Here is a 20202-nt window from a genome sequence, read left to right as displayed (position 1 = left end):
TTATCAGCCTAGTGTTAGAACTTCACAGACCTATAGGTTTCTCGATATGAAATGAGCTCCTTGTGTTGCACTTGTTTTTTTAACATCCTCTTGACTGTTCTATGATGCTTCCTCATTACTGATAAGTGCCTCAGTAGCTATACGCATATTATTGCAATATAACATAAAGCCAATGTTAGCAATTTACCCTTGCCTGTCAAACGGCACCTAAAACGTCTAGTAATTGATGAAATTCATTTAATTTCTAGGCTGATCCGACATTCGTACTGAAACGGCGACAAGAATAATCATTTGTAGCTTTTTAATACAAAAAGTGACCGTAGGGTCCAAATGAACCCCTTTGCAAATCCAACCCAAAGAGTGTGTGGGAGAGAAACTCCCTCTGGAGGGATATGTTTGCCTTTGCAGACCATTTACATGCACACAAACCTATAACACACTACAGGAAAGGGAACATCCCCAAAATTGCATATAGGGCCAATTGAAATAGAAAATGTAGCTTTAAACTAGATGTGTGTAAAGATAAGCTGGTTTTAAAAATACTTTTTGCTTTTGTCTAGCAGATGTTTGTCATACTTTGCCTCATCTTATTTCAAATCTACTTGATTATCTAAGTAAAACATTCCTTATGATATTTATCAATGTAATATATCTTTCTTGGCCTTGGCAGAACTGCTCTGGGACTGAATGAAATTATTTCACTATTTTCATTTTCACCCTTGAAAATCAATAATGACCTTGTGGACAAGCAACATAGAAGTATTTCTTTTTCAGTGATTCAAGGCTCTGCTGCAAAGGATGATTGTCAGTAGATGAACAGATGGGTTCAAACTGATACATCATTTTTGCTTCAGTCATGAACATAATGGTGCTAGCCGACTTGATGCTACTATTAGTCTATTTTTAGCACGACATATGTACAATGCACACTTTGATCAAGTGATTATTCATTGAGTTGTCTGTATGTGAAAGACAATCAGGAAGATGGGATGATCAGAAATGATCCAGATATCCACTGCTAATAACTCCTCTTCAAAGTGCATAGGGAGTTCACTTTTTTCTAAGCAATTGATCACAGAAATCATATCCTTCCATTACATTTTTGCACTATATGTGTTGCTTGTTCAAGCTGTTCTGTTCAATTAAGTATAATAGGCAAAAACAAGCACTGGTTTTAAGCTTAAGGGCTTACCAGACAGAGAATGGCAACAGAATCAATTAACTTTAAAGATTCTGTGTCAAAGCACCGAAAACAAACTCCTCTACGTCAGCTGCACTTTGTGTAAAGTAGCAAATGTTGGCATGCTAAAGCGCTAAATCAAAAGGGAAAACATGGCCAACAAAATACATGCTTATCGACATGTTGCCACTTTCCTTAGGTGCAATTTATTAAAGTTACATTAGCATTTAGCTCATAGCATTACTGTATACTGGGCTGCAGACTCTAGTCTTGTTAAGATAAGATAAGATAAGATAAGATAGTACTTTATTGATCCCAATTTGGGAAATGTTTGTGTTGCAGCAGCATAAAGACATGGCATTGTACAATAACAATTAAAAGACAAGAAATAAACAAGAAAGTAGAAAACATACATGTTGAATTTACAAATAGAAAAAGATCTAAAACAAGGTATTATATACCTAAGTATGTGACGGATGGAATATTAAATATTAAACTGAATATATAAATGTAAAATGTACAGTGTGGTTTTATTCCAAGAGAAGCTATGGAGCAGAGACTTCTCTGCCAGCCAGAGGTGATTGAGAGAGTTATTTCAGTGGCCAGGAATGTTTTCCTGTATCTGTTAAAGTACAATACTCAACAAAGAGTGGCAACCTCATAATTTTCTCACCTCATCGTGTAGAGAAGCGTGCCGTTGTCAACTAGTCGCAGCAGTTTGTTTGGAGTCGTCATGTTGTGGGCCACCGATTTCTTTCCGTTATGGAAAAAGGTGTCAGGAGTCCAGATCTTACTGGCCAGGAGGTTGTTGAGGGGTAACACATGCATGGGCCCGTCGAACTTCAGCCTCTCGTCCCTCCAACTCTGGCGGAAGAAGACATCGATGGTGTACTCCTGAGAGAAAAACGGTGCAAAAGTTTAGTTGGCAAGATGTTATAATAAATCCCTAAACATTAATAGATGATTGTATGCTAAACCGGTTGACGTGTCATCGTTATGGCCGATACTCCAAATATGTTTAAAGGCCGTATGTAGAAATCAAAGATAACAGAAATATAACTAAAGGCTAAAACATCCTTTTAGAAAATTCAAGTGCTTTTTCTTACTTGACTGATTACAGATGTCAAAAGATTTTTTGGGTGGAATCATCATTTGTGTTAGCTGAGTTTGGAAATGTTTTCTGAGAGTTATCATTTTTAATGGCCCAGGTGTGCACCATGCTACACCATCTGTCATCAACGCAGAGCTTCAACAGAAAAAAAAGTTCAGCATATGCCAGCTACGTCCAGGATACGTGGGCACACACACACACACACACACACACACACACACACACACACACACACACACACACACACACACACACACACACACACGTACACAAGTATATGTCACACCAGTTATTGTAGAATACATTTTCTTAAGTTTATGTATTCCTGCATCATGTAATTACCACTCTGGTAACAATGAAGTGTTTGACACAAATGAGTGTCAGCAAGAAATCTTGTAATCAACTGTTTTATGTTATATTTACAAGCAACAAAGTGTTTTGGTGTTTTACCAACGCATAAAACGACATAAATAAAAGGATTTCAGGACATTTAGTCAAAAGGGAATATATTTCTCATCATACATTCAATAGGACTTGGTTTCCTAGCAACAGACTTCCCTCATCCGCTCCATACAGTGGCAGTGCAGACTGAACGCAGCTGTCTTTACGGAGAGAGATAGAAAAAAGCTGTGCGCATCTCACGCTAGAGTACACATTACTGGTGATCAATAAAAGCACGCCTTATGTGTTTCTCTATCAGTCGCTTTGTGCTTTTGCTCATACAGTAAAATTGTTTGGAAAGCAACACAGCTCACCAGTCACTTGTGAGTGCTTTTTTACGTGAGAGAAAAAAACAATAAAGTCATTTCTTAGGAAGGAACAGGAAGCCATCAACCTCAGCAGGAAACGTGACCAGCTCCCACTCAACACATCAACAGAGCTTCTGTAAACAGCCAGGTTGGCGTCTGTTAATTGATTGAATTGACCTCCTGGTGGCCTGCGTACAGTCCCTAAAACATTTACACTGCATGTGTCCTCAAGTGTTCTTAATAAAGCCCACAGATCACAGATAGATAAAAGCAAGAGTTAGACAGTTTACCTTAACCCCTTCTTCAGTTCTTTTCAACCTATCAAGTTATGTTTCTTATTTATTTAGTCTCTCTTCAGCAATGTCTAAAGTGTCTACAATATCTACACAAATAGTGAAATAGCGTTGAATATTTAACTGAAGGAAAAAGTAAAACGTTTATTTTTTTATTATGCTGTTTGATATATGTACCAATAAATTAAACAACACAGATTACAAAATATATTTCCATTTCAAGATATACAGACTAAAAGACAAAAGCATCACGCCTTACTTTAAGTAGCCAATATGAGTATAAAGCTCAGTTAAATTTAATTTAAACCAAAAAGACCTACAATAAATAATCAAATGAAAAGTAATATATGCACAGCGTGCCAAGCATTTACTTTTGATGGTCATGGACAACAAATGATTTATTATAAAAATGATATCATGTATTAATGTTCCAGCTAACGATAGGTAAGGTCAGCAAACTCTGTGAATTATTATACTGTGAACATCTGTAATAATATGCTAGTTAAATCTTTGTTAATTAAAATATTTCTGATTTACATTTTCAGATTATTTATGTTTTTCCGAGTTGAGAGGTTAATGTAGTGCAGAAGTAATGTAATGGGAGCAACTCAAATAGTTCAATGTTTTTACTGGTTGCGTTATCAAATCTTTGTGATGTGAGACATTTATCAAATGTTATTCATCAACTGTACAAGTGGACAGGAGGAGTGGATGTGTGTAGGCAGGAGAGAGGGCAGAGAGATATGTTTCAGGATATACACCAGCTGAACATATGAGGAAACTGGCATCCCAGTATGATGAACAGCTCTACACATGAGCCAGCTGGCGGCCATTGCCCTCACAGTCTCCATCTTCATTGTGAACTGTGAGAGAGACGTCTCCACTATGAATAGGGGGAAACCTTCAATGAACAACATCTGAAACCATACATGGTTTGGTTTCTCTCAATTTCCCACACTCCAATCCTTCTTGTTATTGTTTCTACATATAGGTGAAGACAGACCTGAGAAGCAGGCTGCAGGGGGCCATCTGGCATCGTGCATGCTACTGAGAATCAATGAGCCACCTCTGGGCGCGCTCCCAATGACAGAGCCTCAGAGCTGCTCTTTCAACAAAACAAGAAAAATGCTGCCACTGAGGCAATCATATACAGTGCCCATATGGAGTGGGTCATAAAAGGCATTATGTACGGATATAAAGATGTCATTAAATATATTTTAAAGTTCTCTAATCAAGTCATTTTTAATAAAAACATTTTAAAATGCTTTTGGTATTCCCTCCTACTTCCAAACCATTTCCCCCTGCTACTGAAAAGTATTCAATGTACTCTGTACTCTTAAATACTCCAGATAGAAACACTTAAAGTGGACCTATCATGCTATATTTGAATAATATAGTGTAGAACCATACCTATATAAGGCATATTTATACTTTTAATTTTTCAAAATACCAAACAAATCATGCATTTTAGCCATTCCTCATTTCGCTCAATTTAACACTGTCTTTTCATGGCTGATTCTGTGAGAACAGCACCATCTACAGGCCTGGCATATGTACTACAGCGTCTCCAGCGCTTTCGAACTGCAATGTCCATGGCTGTGTCCTCCTGATTGGTGGAGTTGGCCCAATAGCCGTAGCGCCACTTCTGTGACGTCATAGAAGTGTTCAAATCTGGATCAGTCTGTATCAGATCCGTTGCAGCCCCTTTTTAAGAGATTTGGGTATGGAGGAAAATAGAGAGGGTTGTGTTTTCTGACACTTAGTGAGTTCCCTCGAACACCGTGGACACATATTCATGTATAAAAGACGTACAAAAGTGCATTTTGCATGATAGGTCACCTTTAAGTAAAAATGAATAATCAAAACAATTACATCAAATACAATAACAACAGTATGTTGTTTTCAAGGGTGGAAGTAAAGAACTACATTTGCTCTGGTGCTGCCTGAACTCATTATACCACGTTGACATTGGTCATGAATTAAATGGTGAATGCGGACAACAAAGGACTCTCCAGGTCCCAGGAAAGACTAATGAACACACACACATGGACCCTAGGACCACACTATATGGTGATGTTCTTTGTCCTGTGTCTGCGACCAAAACTTTCCTGCAACACTACGAAAAAGTTTGTCTTTTCCTGGCACAGAATGAAACTGGACCATCTAAATCCCCATTACCACAGTACTACTCTTGTATGCACTTAATTATTCTCGCCTTTTCTTTATGAGATCCAACAACATTGCCAGAACTCATCCCAATCAGTGTAAAACATCCGGTGATGAATAAACACACAATAGTAGGCTTGTCCCAGTTGGGCTAAGCCATCATTTGTTTGCTTCCTTTGGACAGAAATCTCCTGTAAACACACAGAATTAATTTGATGATTGAAAGACAGGGATGAGGAAAAGGCATAGTCAATCTCCACACAAGGTCAAATGGCACAATCAGTTCAAATGCCAGCTGGTGTTCCTCCAGGAACGGAGTGATTGATTTCTCCTTGACAGAGGAGACAGAGCCAAGCCTCTATCCAACACTAGTTTTTTTATATCTTATTTTATAGCAACGAGGATCATGAATGGGTTTACTGTAGTAAACAACTATTATTTAAATGGCATTTAAAACACATTTATGGCTCCTCCTGTTACAAATAGATTCATAAATACAGAATCACTCTTCGCAGATGCCTTTTTTATGTCTGTATATAGATTCTTGGCATCCTGCCTTTATTGGAACGCATATTATAGAGGCTCAGGATATGAGGGGAGAGAGAAAGAAGGGAGCAGCATGTCACGTCCCTCCCTGGATGGAATACAAGTGGGACTTTAAAGCTTGTACGATCAATATTCTTTGATTAACAATGCATCATATGTGTATGGAAACTGTGAAAAGGGTCACTGAGTGATGTACACACAGAGAATGATCAGCTGACTCTGCAATTCCCCTCTGTTCTGCAGTGTTTCAGCAACTTCCTGCTCATCCTGTTGGTATCTGCCCGGCCCACAGCTTTACTGTTTTGGTTTGCGCTCACGTCTCATCGCTCTTATCAGCATCATGTCCAGATGCTACAAAGCTCTGATAAACCCAGTTGGCACTTCCTGCCCAAAACAAAATGGTGTTTACAAAAAAAGAGAGCCAAATATGTTTCCCTTTTTAAAAGGAGGATGCATGTTGGACAGGTGAAAATCAACATGACTCCAAAAACGTGCTCTGTCTGCACAATGTGTTATTAAGCAATATTTAAAAAATAGTTCCCTTACAAAAATATGCCAGTGGGCACATGCGCCTTATGCTTTTACATACTGTAAGGTTCAAAGTGCACAGTTAACACTTAAAATATACATCAAAATGAGTCGCCTTAGAAACAAATGCAAAATAAAAATAAATGTTGATTAGATTAACTGTCTTGGTGGTTATTTTTATAATCCAAAATGATGTAGAAATAGATTGAATGCCATGACTAAATTGATTCGTAATGTATTCAAGTAAAGGTCGATCACTGAACCACACTCTTAAGTACTGAAGAATTTTCACTTCAGTGTTGAAACAAACACACAAACAAACGGGTATAAAAATAGGGATTATGAAACAAGAGAAAGAATAAGCTTGTCACACACGGACTCAAAATGTCTCCTTTGCTTATACTGTATGTAAGTGTGAGCAGTGGCGAGGAGCAGCTACTGAGAGAATGAAGAGAAATGAGGAAAATGATAGGGAAGGCTGATAAGGTGCCGTTAAGGTAGGATGTTCAGCAGACTGGGCTAAATGAGTCCAGACGTTGTCTGGTTATCTGATAATGGCAGGAAGGTACTGTCTAATATCTGGTGGAATATTCATGCAGCCTTTATCTTCAATTAACAAGTTATATTTTAATAATGTCATCATGTTTTAGTTTTAATTAGGTTTTTACTCAACTGATCTGGACATATTAGTCTTTTGCTAATTAAGAGTACAGCCAATATGCATGCCTAATTGTATTACATAGAATTATCTGGATAATGAAACTACATATCTGCCCTATTACAAGCAAAAATATATATATATATTTTCCAACAAATTACAAAAACACACTGTGGAAAAAATCCCAAATAACTCTCTGAGTCGAGGGTATTGAGTTTTGAAGTTATTTCTTCCCTGTGGTTTTATTGGCCGTTGTTTCTGTCTTAATCTACACGTTTCGTTTATCTAAATCGGTCGACTGGTTTGACAAGTTTGATTTAGTGGCCCTTATGAAATATACTGGGCGAGAGAGCTGTTTTCCCCAATTTATTGTGAAGAAATGCTGTGATATATGTAACGACGAGTTGTTTTTCACAGAACACAGCAGACCAGAGATAAAACTGTTGATTAGCAGGTGTGTGGCAATGATACATGCCTTCCTGGAGGCAGTGTATCCATGCGATTTGGCTCTTCTGAACTCCACACTCTGGGCATTGTACTGATTAGTCAAAGATTTGATTAATGTCTAGTCTAATTACCAGTCCTTCTTACTCTCGAGTTGTCAATTATTCTCTCTTGCTTCGCGTCTTGCGGGCTGCTCACCTTTCACGGCTGGGAGTGTAACCTGTGTGAGACTTTCAATGAGCTGTGAATCCCATACCAGCTCTAATTATCTTCAGCCTTCATCAGCTTCTGAGGCATAAAGATCTTTTAGCACTTTGCATTGTGCCACACTTCAGAGTGTAACTTTTTGTTCCACACATATAATCCGCCTAGAATCAGAAAGTGACAAACAAAAAGTACATAGAGACTGTGCCACTGAAAAAGCGAAAAATTATTTATGAAAATAATCTGAACAGTATTTATGTTGCGCAACGTATAACATTTAATGATGACATCAGATGAAACTGCAAGTAAATTAATTGAGCAGTGATAATTGAGATGATGAAGAAAGGTCTTAAGGAGGGAGGCTTATGAAGATGTGTATGATATATCCATGTCTATCAGTCTTACAACACAAGGTTGCCTCAGTGAAAAAGTTCAATCCTACAAGCACCATTTGCTCCTAACACTTATCGTCACAGATATGATCGCAAAGGGATAATCTTCTCGATGCTCTGAAAAAGATGACGTTGAAACTAGGGCAAAAACAATAGGTTGCTCTTAATCCAACAAAAAAAAGATCACTTCCTGCCTTGGGTGCCAGTGTTATGGTGTGTGAAATGGTGCTTTGTGTGCTTTCAAGTTTTTCCCACCCTGCACATGAATCATGTTGTGACGCTAGGGACATATATGGTGTGGGTGGGGGGGAAAGGAGCCCTATTTTAAGAGAGTGTGAGTGAATCTATAAGACACATTTCTAATTCTTGCACAAAAGGGGCTTATTTTGACTTGAACAAGGTCGACATGATTGATGCAGAATCCAGGAGATCACCTTCAAATCTTAGTAACACAAACCCCCATCTGTTCTGTTTGGAAGACCTTGAGAATTTAGGCTGTGCTGATGAGTGCAGATATATAAAAAAATCTTTATACAGGGATAGTGAAACAATTGTTAAATCTGTACATCACTGACATAATCATATTACTGTCAAAAGAGTCTCTGTGACAGCTTCAATCACTTCCCATTTCCTCAGAGCAGACCTGTCAAATCCCACCATGAGACGGGTAAATGTGCTGTGACAATGCATACATGTGAATGAGATCGGTGGACGTTCAGAGAGAGGGGGCGGGTTGAAGGAACAGAGATGGAGAATAGAGAGTAAATGAGGAAAGGGAGGCTGGAGGTAGGGAAACACATCCACCTACTTACCAGAGATCAGCATCAAGATCGTAACCCCACATTCTGGGCCTCGGTGTGACACAAATCTGCCGTAGATTCAAATCAGAACACGACTCTGAACAACGTGCCTTGTTGTCGCCGTAATACTGTAGTTTCAATGTGATACGCAGTTAGCTTCCCTGTTGCCATAGTAGGACACTAAGGGCAGATGTGGGGTATGGGGGTGAAGGCTGAGCGAGTGAGCGAGAAGCAGACATTTCTGGGACACTTGAGGTAAAGGAGATGGATAATTGGCCCATTGGATGTTCACAACATAAAGTATGAGATGCCTAAGGTAAGGAGACGGCTCTGTTAGGAAACCTAGTTTTATACATTTTTCTAAGCTTTTGTGCTTCACATTTTTAGCCATGGCATCAGCTAGTCCTCAGGGATGGCAATGGCAGTTGGTTGATTCATCACTTTATTCCAGGCTGAAAGATCTGAACAACTGAGTGATGGATGCCATGAAATCCAGAGGATAATAATAACTCTGGTGATTTCCCTGATTCCTCAATATGCCCCATGTGTAGGTCAGAATTTGTTTTGGGAATTTTCTCCCCCAAAAAGCGAGCAATATGGAGATTCTATGCTCTCATTCATACATGTGTATCCGTTAGATCTAAGTTAGTGTTAAATACATTTTTTCATGACTTGACAGCTTCAAGGTAACTAATTAATGCCAAAAATGTGGAAGTTCCTCGGTTTCCATATTGAAATAAAAGCTGATAAATGTACCACTGGGCGACTGTGGCTGTGAGGAAGTGTGGTCGTCCTTCAACCAGAAGGTTGTGGGTTCGATCCCAGCCCATGCAGTCAACATGTCGATGTATCCTTGGGCAAGATACTTAACCCTGAGTTGCTCCCGATGGCATGGCCAACGGTGTGTGAATGTGTGTGAATGTTAGGTCCTAGAGTAAGGTACACTGCTCTGTATGAAAGGGTGTGAATGGGTGAATGACATGTAGTATGTAAAGCGCTTTGAGGAGTCTTAAAGACTGGATAAAGCGCTATATAAGTACTTACCATTTACCATAGAGAGTAACTTTAGCTCGCTGCTGTGCATCAAAATAAATGGTAGCATTTATGTGGGTAAATAAGTGTATTGTGAGAAATGACTTTCAATTAAAAGCTTTTTATTGAGTTATCAAGTTTATTTTTATTACACATTAAAGGAACTAAGGAGTCTACTAAGGAAGTAGACTAAAAAATACAGCTTCCTCACTTTATTTTTAATAACTAGATAGCTGTCCTTAATTAAACTCTGAGTTGTCTCTGATACAGAACTTTCCTCTGGGGGACACATAAGGGAAATGTTTCTTTCCACGTCTGAAAGACCCCCAGGATTAGTCATTTCCTCTACTTTCACTGACCTAGAAAACCGGTCCATGCTTTAGTTTCTCAGAACAGTTTACTTCAATGCCCAATACTCCGCGGCTGTCCTGCTCCACACTCCAAAAATCACATCCAACTCTTTTGAACTCCGTAGCTGGGAAACTCATGAACCAGAAAACACTAACGCACGACCCTGACCTACTGTAGAATCGCTTTCATCGACTCTGAATACCAGAACTCTGTGTTCTCAAAGCCCAAATACTTTTTAAACAACTCGCCCCTCAGTGCAGCACACATTCAGCCAATCAAAATACCCTACCTACTCTGCGCTTGCTAATACTTGTTATTCTTTGAACTCAAAAGAAAATCCGAGCCACCCACTCACTCTGAGGATGCCCTGCCTTTTGGAAACAGATGCACATCTCAGAGATTCAGGCCACTCATTATTGAAGTCCAGAGTCGAGACCTACAGTTCTTATTTAGTGCAGCAAACTATCCACAGTTGCTCACTGTACTGTATCATTTTGGGCTTGTTTTCTGATTCCCTTCTCTACTTAGATGGTCTCAGAACCCTTTTTTTTTTACTGTGGATATTCTGAAATCTAACATGGAAGCTCTATTAAATTCTACTATCATATTCGTAAGATTTCTTGCAGATAACGTCAGAATAATTTATGGGAGTATGTGATCTCAATGTTCTCCACATAAATCAAAATATGTCAAATTTAATTAAAGAACTCAAATGTAATATGCTTTTTGGCACTTCAACATACTGGAATCACTTTAAATGACATTTAGTTAGTATTTGTATTGCATCACAGATGGGACTCGTGATTTCAAAACAAACAATTTTAAATAAGTAGATCCCAAATAAAAAGGTCCCCCTGCATGAATAAAAGATACAAAAATAGAAACACAGAGTTTATTCTTTCTTAAATAGTCTCTGTATTTTAAAAGTTATATTTTAATATTCACTTTGCTTCCATGATATAAAACAAGACGTGGGAATATGTTGGATTAACTCGATAACAAAAGTTCTCCAGGATCCTCTTCTTGAGTTTTTCTCATTTAAATTCGATATCGTCCTTTCCCAAGTGCAGATATGAATCTTCTTACTTTTGCATTGTTGTAAAATAAAGATTGAACTGAAATGCTTACAAAGGGTTATTCACTGATTAACATGTCAAATTATCCGGCGGACCTCTTTGATGTGTTCACTCAATGTACACATGGAAAATATGAATCAAAATCGATATTGCTTTATACTCCACATATCGAACAGATGTGAAGCATATGTAGTGTACATTGCTTTGACTATATTTACAGACTTGCAATGTGTTAACAAGATACAAAGTCTGTTCTGAAGTGTGACGCTTCTTGAAGGCTAAGCCTGATCATTTTGTGATGCTAAACCTTGGGAAAACTTAAAAGAAAATGCTCGAAGCGTTTATGCAGTGCTCATGTATGCAGCGTAGCCTGGGGTTAGAGCCTTTCCTGGGTAATGATCAGTGAAATCCTAACATCATCTAACGCTAAGTGATGCAAAAATGTAAGAAAATTCGATATGTTGAATTTTTTGTTTTCACATATGGGAACACTAATTCCTTGACAGCTACAAGTATTGATCATAGGACATAGTGCAATGACAGCTGATGGAACGCACCTGCTGCACTCTCAATATCCAAATATTACCACAAGTGTACAGCATGTCCTGTACAGCATATCCTGTACAGCCATCATGTGAGACTCTGAGTGTACTCTGTGCGATGATCCATGATATTGCCAAGTGGAGTATGTGAAGAGAACAAAGAAATTGGTTCTTGCATTGAGCCCTGAGAGACCCCAAAGGTAATATCTGCTGAACAAGATCTATTGTAATAAGGTCAATAAAAAAAGCAAACACTCACTCAAATCTAGTTTAACATACTGTGGTCGGAGCTGTGTCCTCAAAATAGGAGAAATTGTTTCTCAAAGGCAGGGGCCAGTTAGAGACTTTCAATAGTGCAATATTATTAAATTAGTAAAACTGTGATCAGACTCATGTTTAAAGCCATTTCTCTACAATATATTCGGCCTTTATTTAGTGTACTAAATGCCAAATACATTTCTTTTATTCGGAAAGAATATCTACCATCTACAATTTTGTAACCTGACAGCCATGGATGGATAATAAACAATTGCCCCTTACGATTTAAATGGCTACCACCCCAGCTACATAGAAATACGACTTCCAGACTTGTTTTAAAAATATATATTTTGACATGTTAAGTGGTCATTTCATTTTCTGTTTGTGGCTATTCTGCATTACTTTCTGGTCATTCTGTCGATATTTTGCATGTGTTTGTGGTTGTTTTGCTTCCATTTCTAGATGTTTAAATACTCCTTTAAATCATTTTGTTTCTCTTTTTGCATCTCTTTGTGTGTTTCGCTCAATTTAACTCAGCGTTTTGAGTTGTTTATTGGACTGCCTAATGTTAACATGTTACTTCATAGAGAAAGTTCCAGGGCCCTCCTTATTCAAGCATATAAAACACTGACTGATACATCTAAGTATTTCTTCCCCCAAGATAAACAGAGATATTAATGACTTGCAAGGAAAAATAGTAAATCAAGAAACTACATTTTTCCAATGTACACCTCTGGGTGTGCAATACATCGTTTTTTTTCTTCTCCTCACTCTTCTATTGACCTGCATTGTAGAGTCCAGGTGAGCTATGTAATCAAAGGAAACATATATATTTTCTATTCAGTTGGCCACATGTCATCCAGAGTAGGAATGATAAATGTTTGTAGGCTTATAAATCAATCACGCCGGAATTTCAGTGCAGTTAATATGAAATGGTAAATATAATAAAGTTTTGAAAGCTATATAATGTAAGCTACCTAGTTTGTGAGTGTGTGAATGACTTGAAAATGGTACAAGCCCCTTAATCAGAATAGCCGGGTGAGAAGTTTATATATAACAAATGTTGAATATGGTCTCTGCCACAGTTATGACCTGACTTGGAAAAGTTGTTACTTGACATACTGTAACGCTCTTGAAGTTTGAGCTGTGTGGACTCAAAAATAGGCTACCACTCGAGGGGTGAAACATTTGTCAGATATTGACAGAGAACATAACACCAACATAACACCAACATAACACGAATAAAACACCTTTAGTATTCTCTCACAAATTCAGCAAACAGGTAACAGGTAAATGCAACAGCTAATCCATCTAGAAGAACTCAGAAATTGACATTTTAATCAAAAATCACCTTAAATCAGTGGTTCTCAAACTATTTCTGTCATTCCCCACTTTGAACAGGTGGGCCTTTTCAAACCCCACCTGTTCCTCATCGCTCCAATAAAATGGTAGGCCAAGCTTAAAATGGTCAAATGTATCGTTCTATAACAGGGGTCTCCAACCTTTTTTAGGATGAGAGCTACTTTCAAAAAATAAAACAAGTCGTGAGCTACTTTTACTCCCCTTTTTTTTGTTTTTTTTGCATTTTATATATTTAGCACATTTTAACATAATGATATGCTTACCTTTAACCTTTGTGTGCTGTTTGGGTCTGTGGGACTCGTTTTCAGTGTTTACTAAAAGAAAATGTATGCAATTATTTTAACCTGCTTTATTTGGGGGTGGACCTCACCTCCTTTTTTAAATGTTGAAGTTAAAAGCATCAATCGGGTGCACTTTGAGCTCAACATGAATTTATGGATACAGCTCTCAACACTCGTATGAAACATCTTTAGAATATGATCACAACCAATACTTTTTTTACTGTCCTATAGTACACATTGGAATGATTTCTTACTTTATTTTTTACAACTAGGCTATATTAAATAGATAAATGTGTGCTCTCTCTAGCTCTCTCGCTCTCTCTCTCTTTCTAGCTTGCTCACAGAGGCTGTGTGCTCCTCCGTGGCGATGACGGCTTGCGTTAAAAAATTATAATAAACATAGGCCTATTTGTAAAGTGGGACTTTCAACCAGGTTTTTTTTTTACTCTCCTATAGTACACATTGGAATGATTTCTTATTTTATGTTTTTACAACTAGGCTATATTAAATAGATAAAGGTGTGCTCTCTAGCTCTCTCTCTCTCTCTCTCTCTCTCTCTCTCTCTCTCTCTTTCCCGACTGCAACGCTGTTGTGTGTGTGTGTGTGTGTGTGTGTGTGTGTGTGTGTGTGTGTGTGTGTGTGTGTGTGTGTGTGTGTGTGTGTGCGTGCGTGCGTGCGTGTGTTTTTTATGAGCAGGGTCAGATTGGCCATCGGGAGATTCGGGACTTTTCCCGGTGGGCCGCTGCAGTTGGTGGGCTGCTGCTGCCTTCGGTGGGCCGCTGGCTCTGGCATAAGTGGGCCGTGGACTTTCATAGCGCCCCTGCGCCAGTACCGCATCCGCCGCTGCAAACACCCGCCGTTGCGAGGCTCCGGCGACTCCGGCGACTCCGTTGCAGCGATGCTGTGAAAGTCCACCGCCGTTGCGATTCTCCGGCTGTCACAGTCCACTACCGCCCGCGAGGACCCTGGTTCGATTCCCGCCTGAGGTCCAAAAATAAAATAATCTCCCGTTCATCGCGTCCATTCGCGACCCACCTATCACATCTCTGCGCCTCAGTGGGGCGCAGAGATGTGATAGGGGCTTTGAGAAACGCTGCCTTAAATCAACACAATAATAAAACACAAATTGGACTTAATGTGACAGAAATAGCCTTTTTCAGAAGATTATGTGTACAGACGTGACAATAGCCCCCTGTTGAGACCAAAATACTCAAAGTTCTACAAGACCCACTAATCTTTCCACGTCACACAGGCTGTCGAGGCAACTCAGTGCTGAGCCACAGAAACAACCCGTTGCTCTGGGCAGTCAATTAGAGCCGCATGATCAAACATGTCAAACCCCGCACAAGGTCCCAAGACAAAGCCAGAGCCATCTCCAGCATCTGTTGTTCATAGCAGGCCATCAGGGGCTCAATGGAATTTCTCCAGAATAGACATTTTTTTTAAAGAGGAAGCACTTTGACTACAAACAACATAGCTATGTAATACAAGGTAATGATATAAATGTCCCCGCTGGTACAACTGCACTAAAGTTGATTATTTTCCTAAAATTATTTTTTTTCCGAGTACGGAAATCAACATTTGCTAAATGCAGCAAGACAAACGGCTGCGAATCACATTAGTATTGATTTTTTTTATTTGACTATATAACTCAATACAATTGTTGTTGGGGTAAATATTGCCCATTATCAAACACCAATATTGCCAAATTAATGTGCACTTCAAACGACTTTTTCCCAGAAGGGATTGGTTGCATGCTTGACAGTAGAGGAACATGTGCCATTAGATAAAAATGTATAGAAAATATATCACTATAGGGTAAACACTCTCTAGGAATATTGCATTAAAATACCTGTGAGATTGTGGAAGACTTTGCTTTGGTTGCTTTTTTTGGATACATATACTTTATCTTTTGAATCAGAAATATTGTTGAATTTAAGTGTTTTTTTTTCTTCATTATTTACATTACATTACATGTCACTTGTTAGACACTTTGATCCAAAGCGACTTACATACTCAATACTGTGGGCAATCCCCACAGGAGCAATTTGGGGTGAAGTGTCTTGCCCAGGGACACAACGACATGCTGACTGCAGTGGGGTTTGAACCTGTGACCCCCTGATCCCAACACCAAGGCCCTATCCACTGCGCCACACGCCTCCCATTTTGCCACACCAAGTAGAGTAAATCCAACTCAAATGTAAAAAAAGTGCTCTCTTTTCAGTCTTGAATGGAAGGTTGCTAAAATACTGATTGTATGCAATGAAAATGAATAGTCACTAAATATTTAAGTGGGGAAAACAATGCATGTACAAAAATTGTTCATTTATATGTGTGCAAACCTCGCAGAAATGAAATTCTATTTTCTGCGAAGGAAGCTACTCAATGACAAATGTAGCTTCCTTAAGTACTTGAGTCAAAGTTAAACAATCACAAGTAACGTGAACAGTAATAACCTGCTTAGATGTGATGAGTCATAAAGTGAGGATAAGAAAAGAGAAGAAAGACAGACTCACCATGTCTGTATCCGACACCGGCCCGAAACTGGTCACGTAGATGTTTGTCCTCACTTCTGTCACACTCTCTGAGGGAACAGACAACAAGGAGCAGGGAAACATTACAGTGAAGTGTGTGTACAAAAAGCTTTGTTGCAGCTCCGTCTGTTAAGCTGATTGTTTGTGTACATGACGGTAAAGTCTGCCTGTTGGCATTTAACTAAGCGGCTTCACAAAAACTCCACCGTAATCAAGGGTTAGAGGAACACTTCATGCTAGATTTATGCATGCTCGGTGGAGAAATTGTGGACGGCTTAATACCTGATTCTCTCATTCTTTGTATCATCTTGTCAAAACCATGTCACAGATCGCAGGTTTTAGAATGTAACGCCGGACCAAGAACATTCGAAATCTCCTTAAAATGTACAAGCATTGCCAGACAGCATTGGTAATAATAATCCCAAGTATTCCAACAAGGAACTTCAGCTTCAATCTCGGGGTAAAATGGTGCTTTGAGCAACACAGATGCTTTTGAAAGCAAATTAGTAAAACTACCATTTGTCTGGCTCAAGCTAGCTTTGTCCAATACAGCATGAAATGTGCTCTTGGCAGGCCCAAGTGTGCATCTTTGGAGAGAAAACATCCCTTTTAACCCAAAAATTATTTTAGTTAGCCTGCCCCAAAAACATTTAACAGTCCCTACGGGCCTACTGGCTCGGGAGTAATATGCAGCAGTCAGCGTTAAATATGAGCGAGCCTGTGTGTGTGTTCTTTAATTCACATAATGGGCACACTTTGCTGCTATTACACCATTTTATGCACACATTATAATCTCTTTAGTCTATTGTAGTATGAATCCAGCATGAATGTTACCAGGCTTGTCTGCTCTGTATATTCCTATAGGGCCAGTGTAGTTCTTTAATCATAATTACATGTCTCGTTGCGTTACATAACAACTGCTTTTGTTCCGTCACGATGACTTATTAACTATTCTTGATACTGTAACGATGACCCAATTGATCATTATACTGTAAATTAGTCAGGACTTTTTAATATGATAATAATGAGCTGTGTAATAATTGTTTCCAAATACTTCGCAATTGATTTGAATATTGCATGTAGGAGGGCACAAAATGAAAGTCGTGACAGATCAAAATGTGCCCCCTTCAGTGGGCGCTGATTCAGCTTCTCAGGGCCAAATGTGTGAAGCAGCCTTTTGGGCCATTTGTGAGACAAATGGCTGCTCCCAGCGGTGCAACAACTACAGAGTGATGAGGCCTTTCTCCAAAAGTGAATGGATCCTCGACTCTAACTGTGTCCCAGATCTAACTGACCACACACAGGTGAAGTCTCCAATCCTCTAGCAAAGGGCCCCCTTGAGAGACAAGATCCACATCCACATTAATCATTGCTGTGACACAAATAGCTCTCACAAATGTGTGATTATCACAACACCCAGTCAGCAGTTTGCATGGCGGGGGAGGCAGAATGAGATGCCCCTGCTTCTGTTTACAACAATGCACCAGAGCATGGGGCAGAGCTAATAGATGCTGCTGAAAATGAATTTAAATGGGACTTTTTGCTCCAGCTTTCTATCCAGTGTGTTGGTCTGAGATTGGTCCCACATGACTGTTTCTCACTGGGAATGTGGTTGGTGGAGCAGGTGTGTAACCAACAGGAGGATGATTGGTAGCCTTGTCCATGGATGTGTAGAAGCTGTTGGCTTTGACTGCGTGTTTCGGCCATTCTTAGGAGGCAATCAACTTGTGTCTTTAAGCAGGTAGATGGACCGTGGATGTATGAAGGGAGCTGAATACAGCGTTGAAGGCGGGCCTGGTTGATTCCATTGAAAGTTGCTTAGTGGTGCTTGAAGGTAACGTGACCTGACTCTCGAGTATAAAAAGTAACCGAATTATCCGGGCCCATAAAGCTTGCGCACTTGCGTTTTCGTTAAGCCCCGCCTCTGATTGGCTCTGTCACATCAACGACATGTCTGTCTCGGTTAAGTCGTATAAATAAAGAGAGAAACAAACACTGGCTTTTTGAGCATTTTACAACTTTTTGGACCTAATGATTTAAATAAGAAAAATAATCAATATATAATTGATTACAAACTGATTTACAGACATCAGTTTCCCAATGTAAGTCAATGAGAAAAAGTGTTTGTCTCTTAATGTGACCTTGCTATTTGTATTTCCATCTTTAATCTACATGGTCCTTTTGCTGTTCTAACGATGTCAATTTCCCTACTTTGAAACAAAGGAAGGATTTCTGATTTGAATAGATCAATTTGCAACTGAAATGCGATCATGCTGTCCTGCTACTCCAGGGTTTGGCTCATGTTATATCAACTAGAGTTAGTTTTTTTAAAGTATTGCTTCCATTATACAGACCCCACAGTTGGTTAGTTTGCGGAATAATAACAATAAACCTTATTTATACAGAACTTTACAGAAAGAGCAGCATCCGAAGAGCCTCACAGTTAATAATAAAAGGAATAAAAACACACAGCATGAAAACACACAAACAAAGAAATACCATAAAACACCTGCTTATATAAGTTTTAGCTGACCTCAGTGTGTAACATAAATTAAAGTGAACACGTCTAATCATAATTGAATCTCAAATGCTCTGCTGTGAAATGAATAAAGTGTCATATTTCAACCAAGCTGAATTATTCCAGTCCTCTCGTACCAGTGTTAGTGGCTCAGTGAGAATTTCCTGGAAATAAAAAGACACATAATGCAAGCCTCTCTCTTCTTGTGGTTGCTCCTGTGTTTCCACTGGCCTTTGTAAGTCTCTGGGGTCTGGATGGAAGCCTGCTATGTTTCAGGCTTGTACATTCAGCTGCTGCTCTACAAAGGGAAACATTCATGATTGAAAGCCCTGAATGGCCAAGGCTTCAGCAGCTCCTGCCCCTTGGAGAAGTGAACCTCGGCACAGAGGCAGAGTCTGACATTAACGTCTTGTGGTTCCTCTCTGCGGTTGCTGTCATGGAGTCCAGGTCATCCAGCCTGGTGGCTCCGCAGCCTGATAGCCTCGCTCGTGGCTCCAGCATTAAGCAGCAGAGCAGAAAATGACCATTCCAGCTGGCTGGCTGAAAGATGGCAAAGCCAGCTTGAGCATGTGGACTAACTACTATGCAGTTCGTTATCCTGGGGGTGCAATGGATGAAATGGCATCAATTAGAGGGATTTCCACTGACATGTGCTTATTTGCCATTCGGGCATGATTAAACAAAGACTCCCAACAAAGGCCAAACATGTTCTGCACAAAGTGAACTGACAGGTCTGTTTGCAGCAGCGTTTATCAAAGATCAAAGTGTATATGACTTGTAGTGAGAGATGCACAATTTCATGTGTCCTCCCCAATCATCAATTTTCTTTTTTCCAAGAGCTAAAACAGTGACGCAGTGTGTGATTTATCCATCCTGTAGTGTTGCTCACCTCCCAGCCCTGGACGTAGCCTGTTGTCGTATCCATCCAAAAGCCGATCTAGGATCCGGGTGAAAATGGTGATATTGTCTCTACTATCATCAGGCAACGGCTCTCTGTGCCCAACCACTGCCCTGCGGGAAACAAAGGAGACAGAAGGGTGGAGTGAAAAGATGGAAATCATATAAAGTGTAATAAAAACTTTAATATAAAAGCGGATATATTGTTCCACTGGAGCACCGGGGAAATTGCAAACATTCAGTGTCTCTGCTGTTTATTTGTATCAGCCTTTAAAAAATG

At 39.4% G+C, this 20202-nt stretch overlaps 1 protein-coding gene across 1 annotated transcript in view; it reads right to left on the bottom strand.

Moving 5' to 3' along the window:
• Positions 1 to 1849: 1849 nt before the first annotated feature.
• LOC104968050 (gamma-aminobutyric acid receptor subunit alpha-3-like) overlaps positions 1850 to 20202 on the bottom strand; it is a 49594-nt gene continuing 31241 nt past the window's right edge. The window contains exons 2-4 of the mRNA XM_010797604.1: positions 19915 to 20036; positions 16490 to 16557; positions 1850 to 2074 (exon numbers count right to left, since the gene is read on the bottom strand). Coding sequence (XP_010795906.1) covers positions 1850 to 2074; positions 16490 to 16557; positions 19915 to 20036 — 415 coding nt within the window. The remainder of the gene's footprint in view (positions 2075 to 16489; positions 16558 to 19914; positions 20037 to 20202) is intronic.

Source organism: Notothenia coriiceps, unplaced genomic scaffold, assembly GCF_000735185.1.
Source record: "Notothenia coriiceps isolate Sejong01 unplaced genomic scaffold, NC01 NC01_scaffold00038202, whole genome shotgun sequence".
In the NCBI taxonomy this organism is placed as follows: domain Eukaryota; kingdom Metazoa; phylum Chordata; class Actinopteri; order Perciformes; family Nototheniidae; genus Notothenia; species Notothenia coriiceps.
This window is presented reverse-complemented; position numbering and strand designations above follow the sequence as displayed.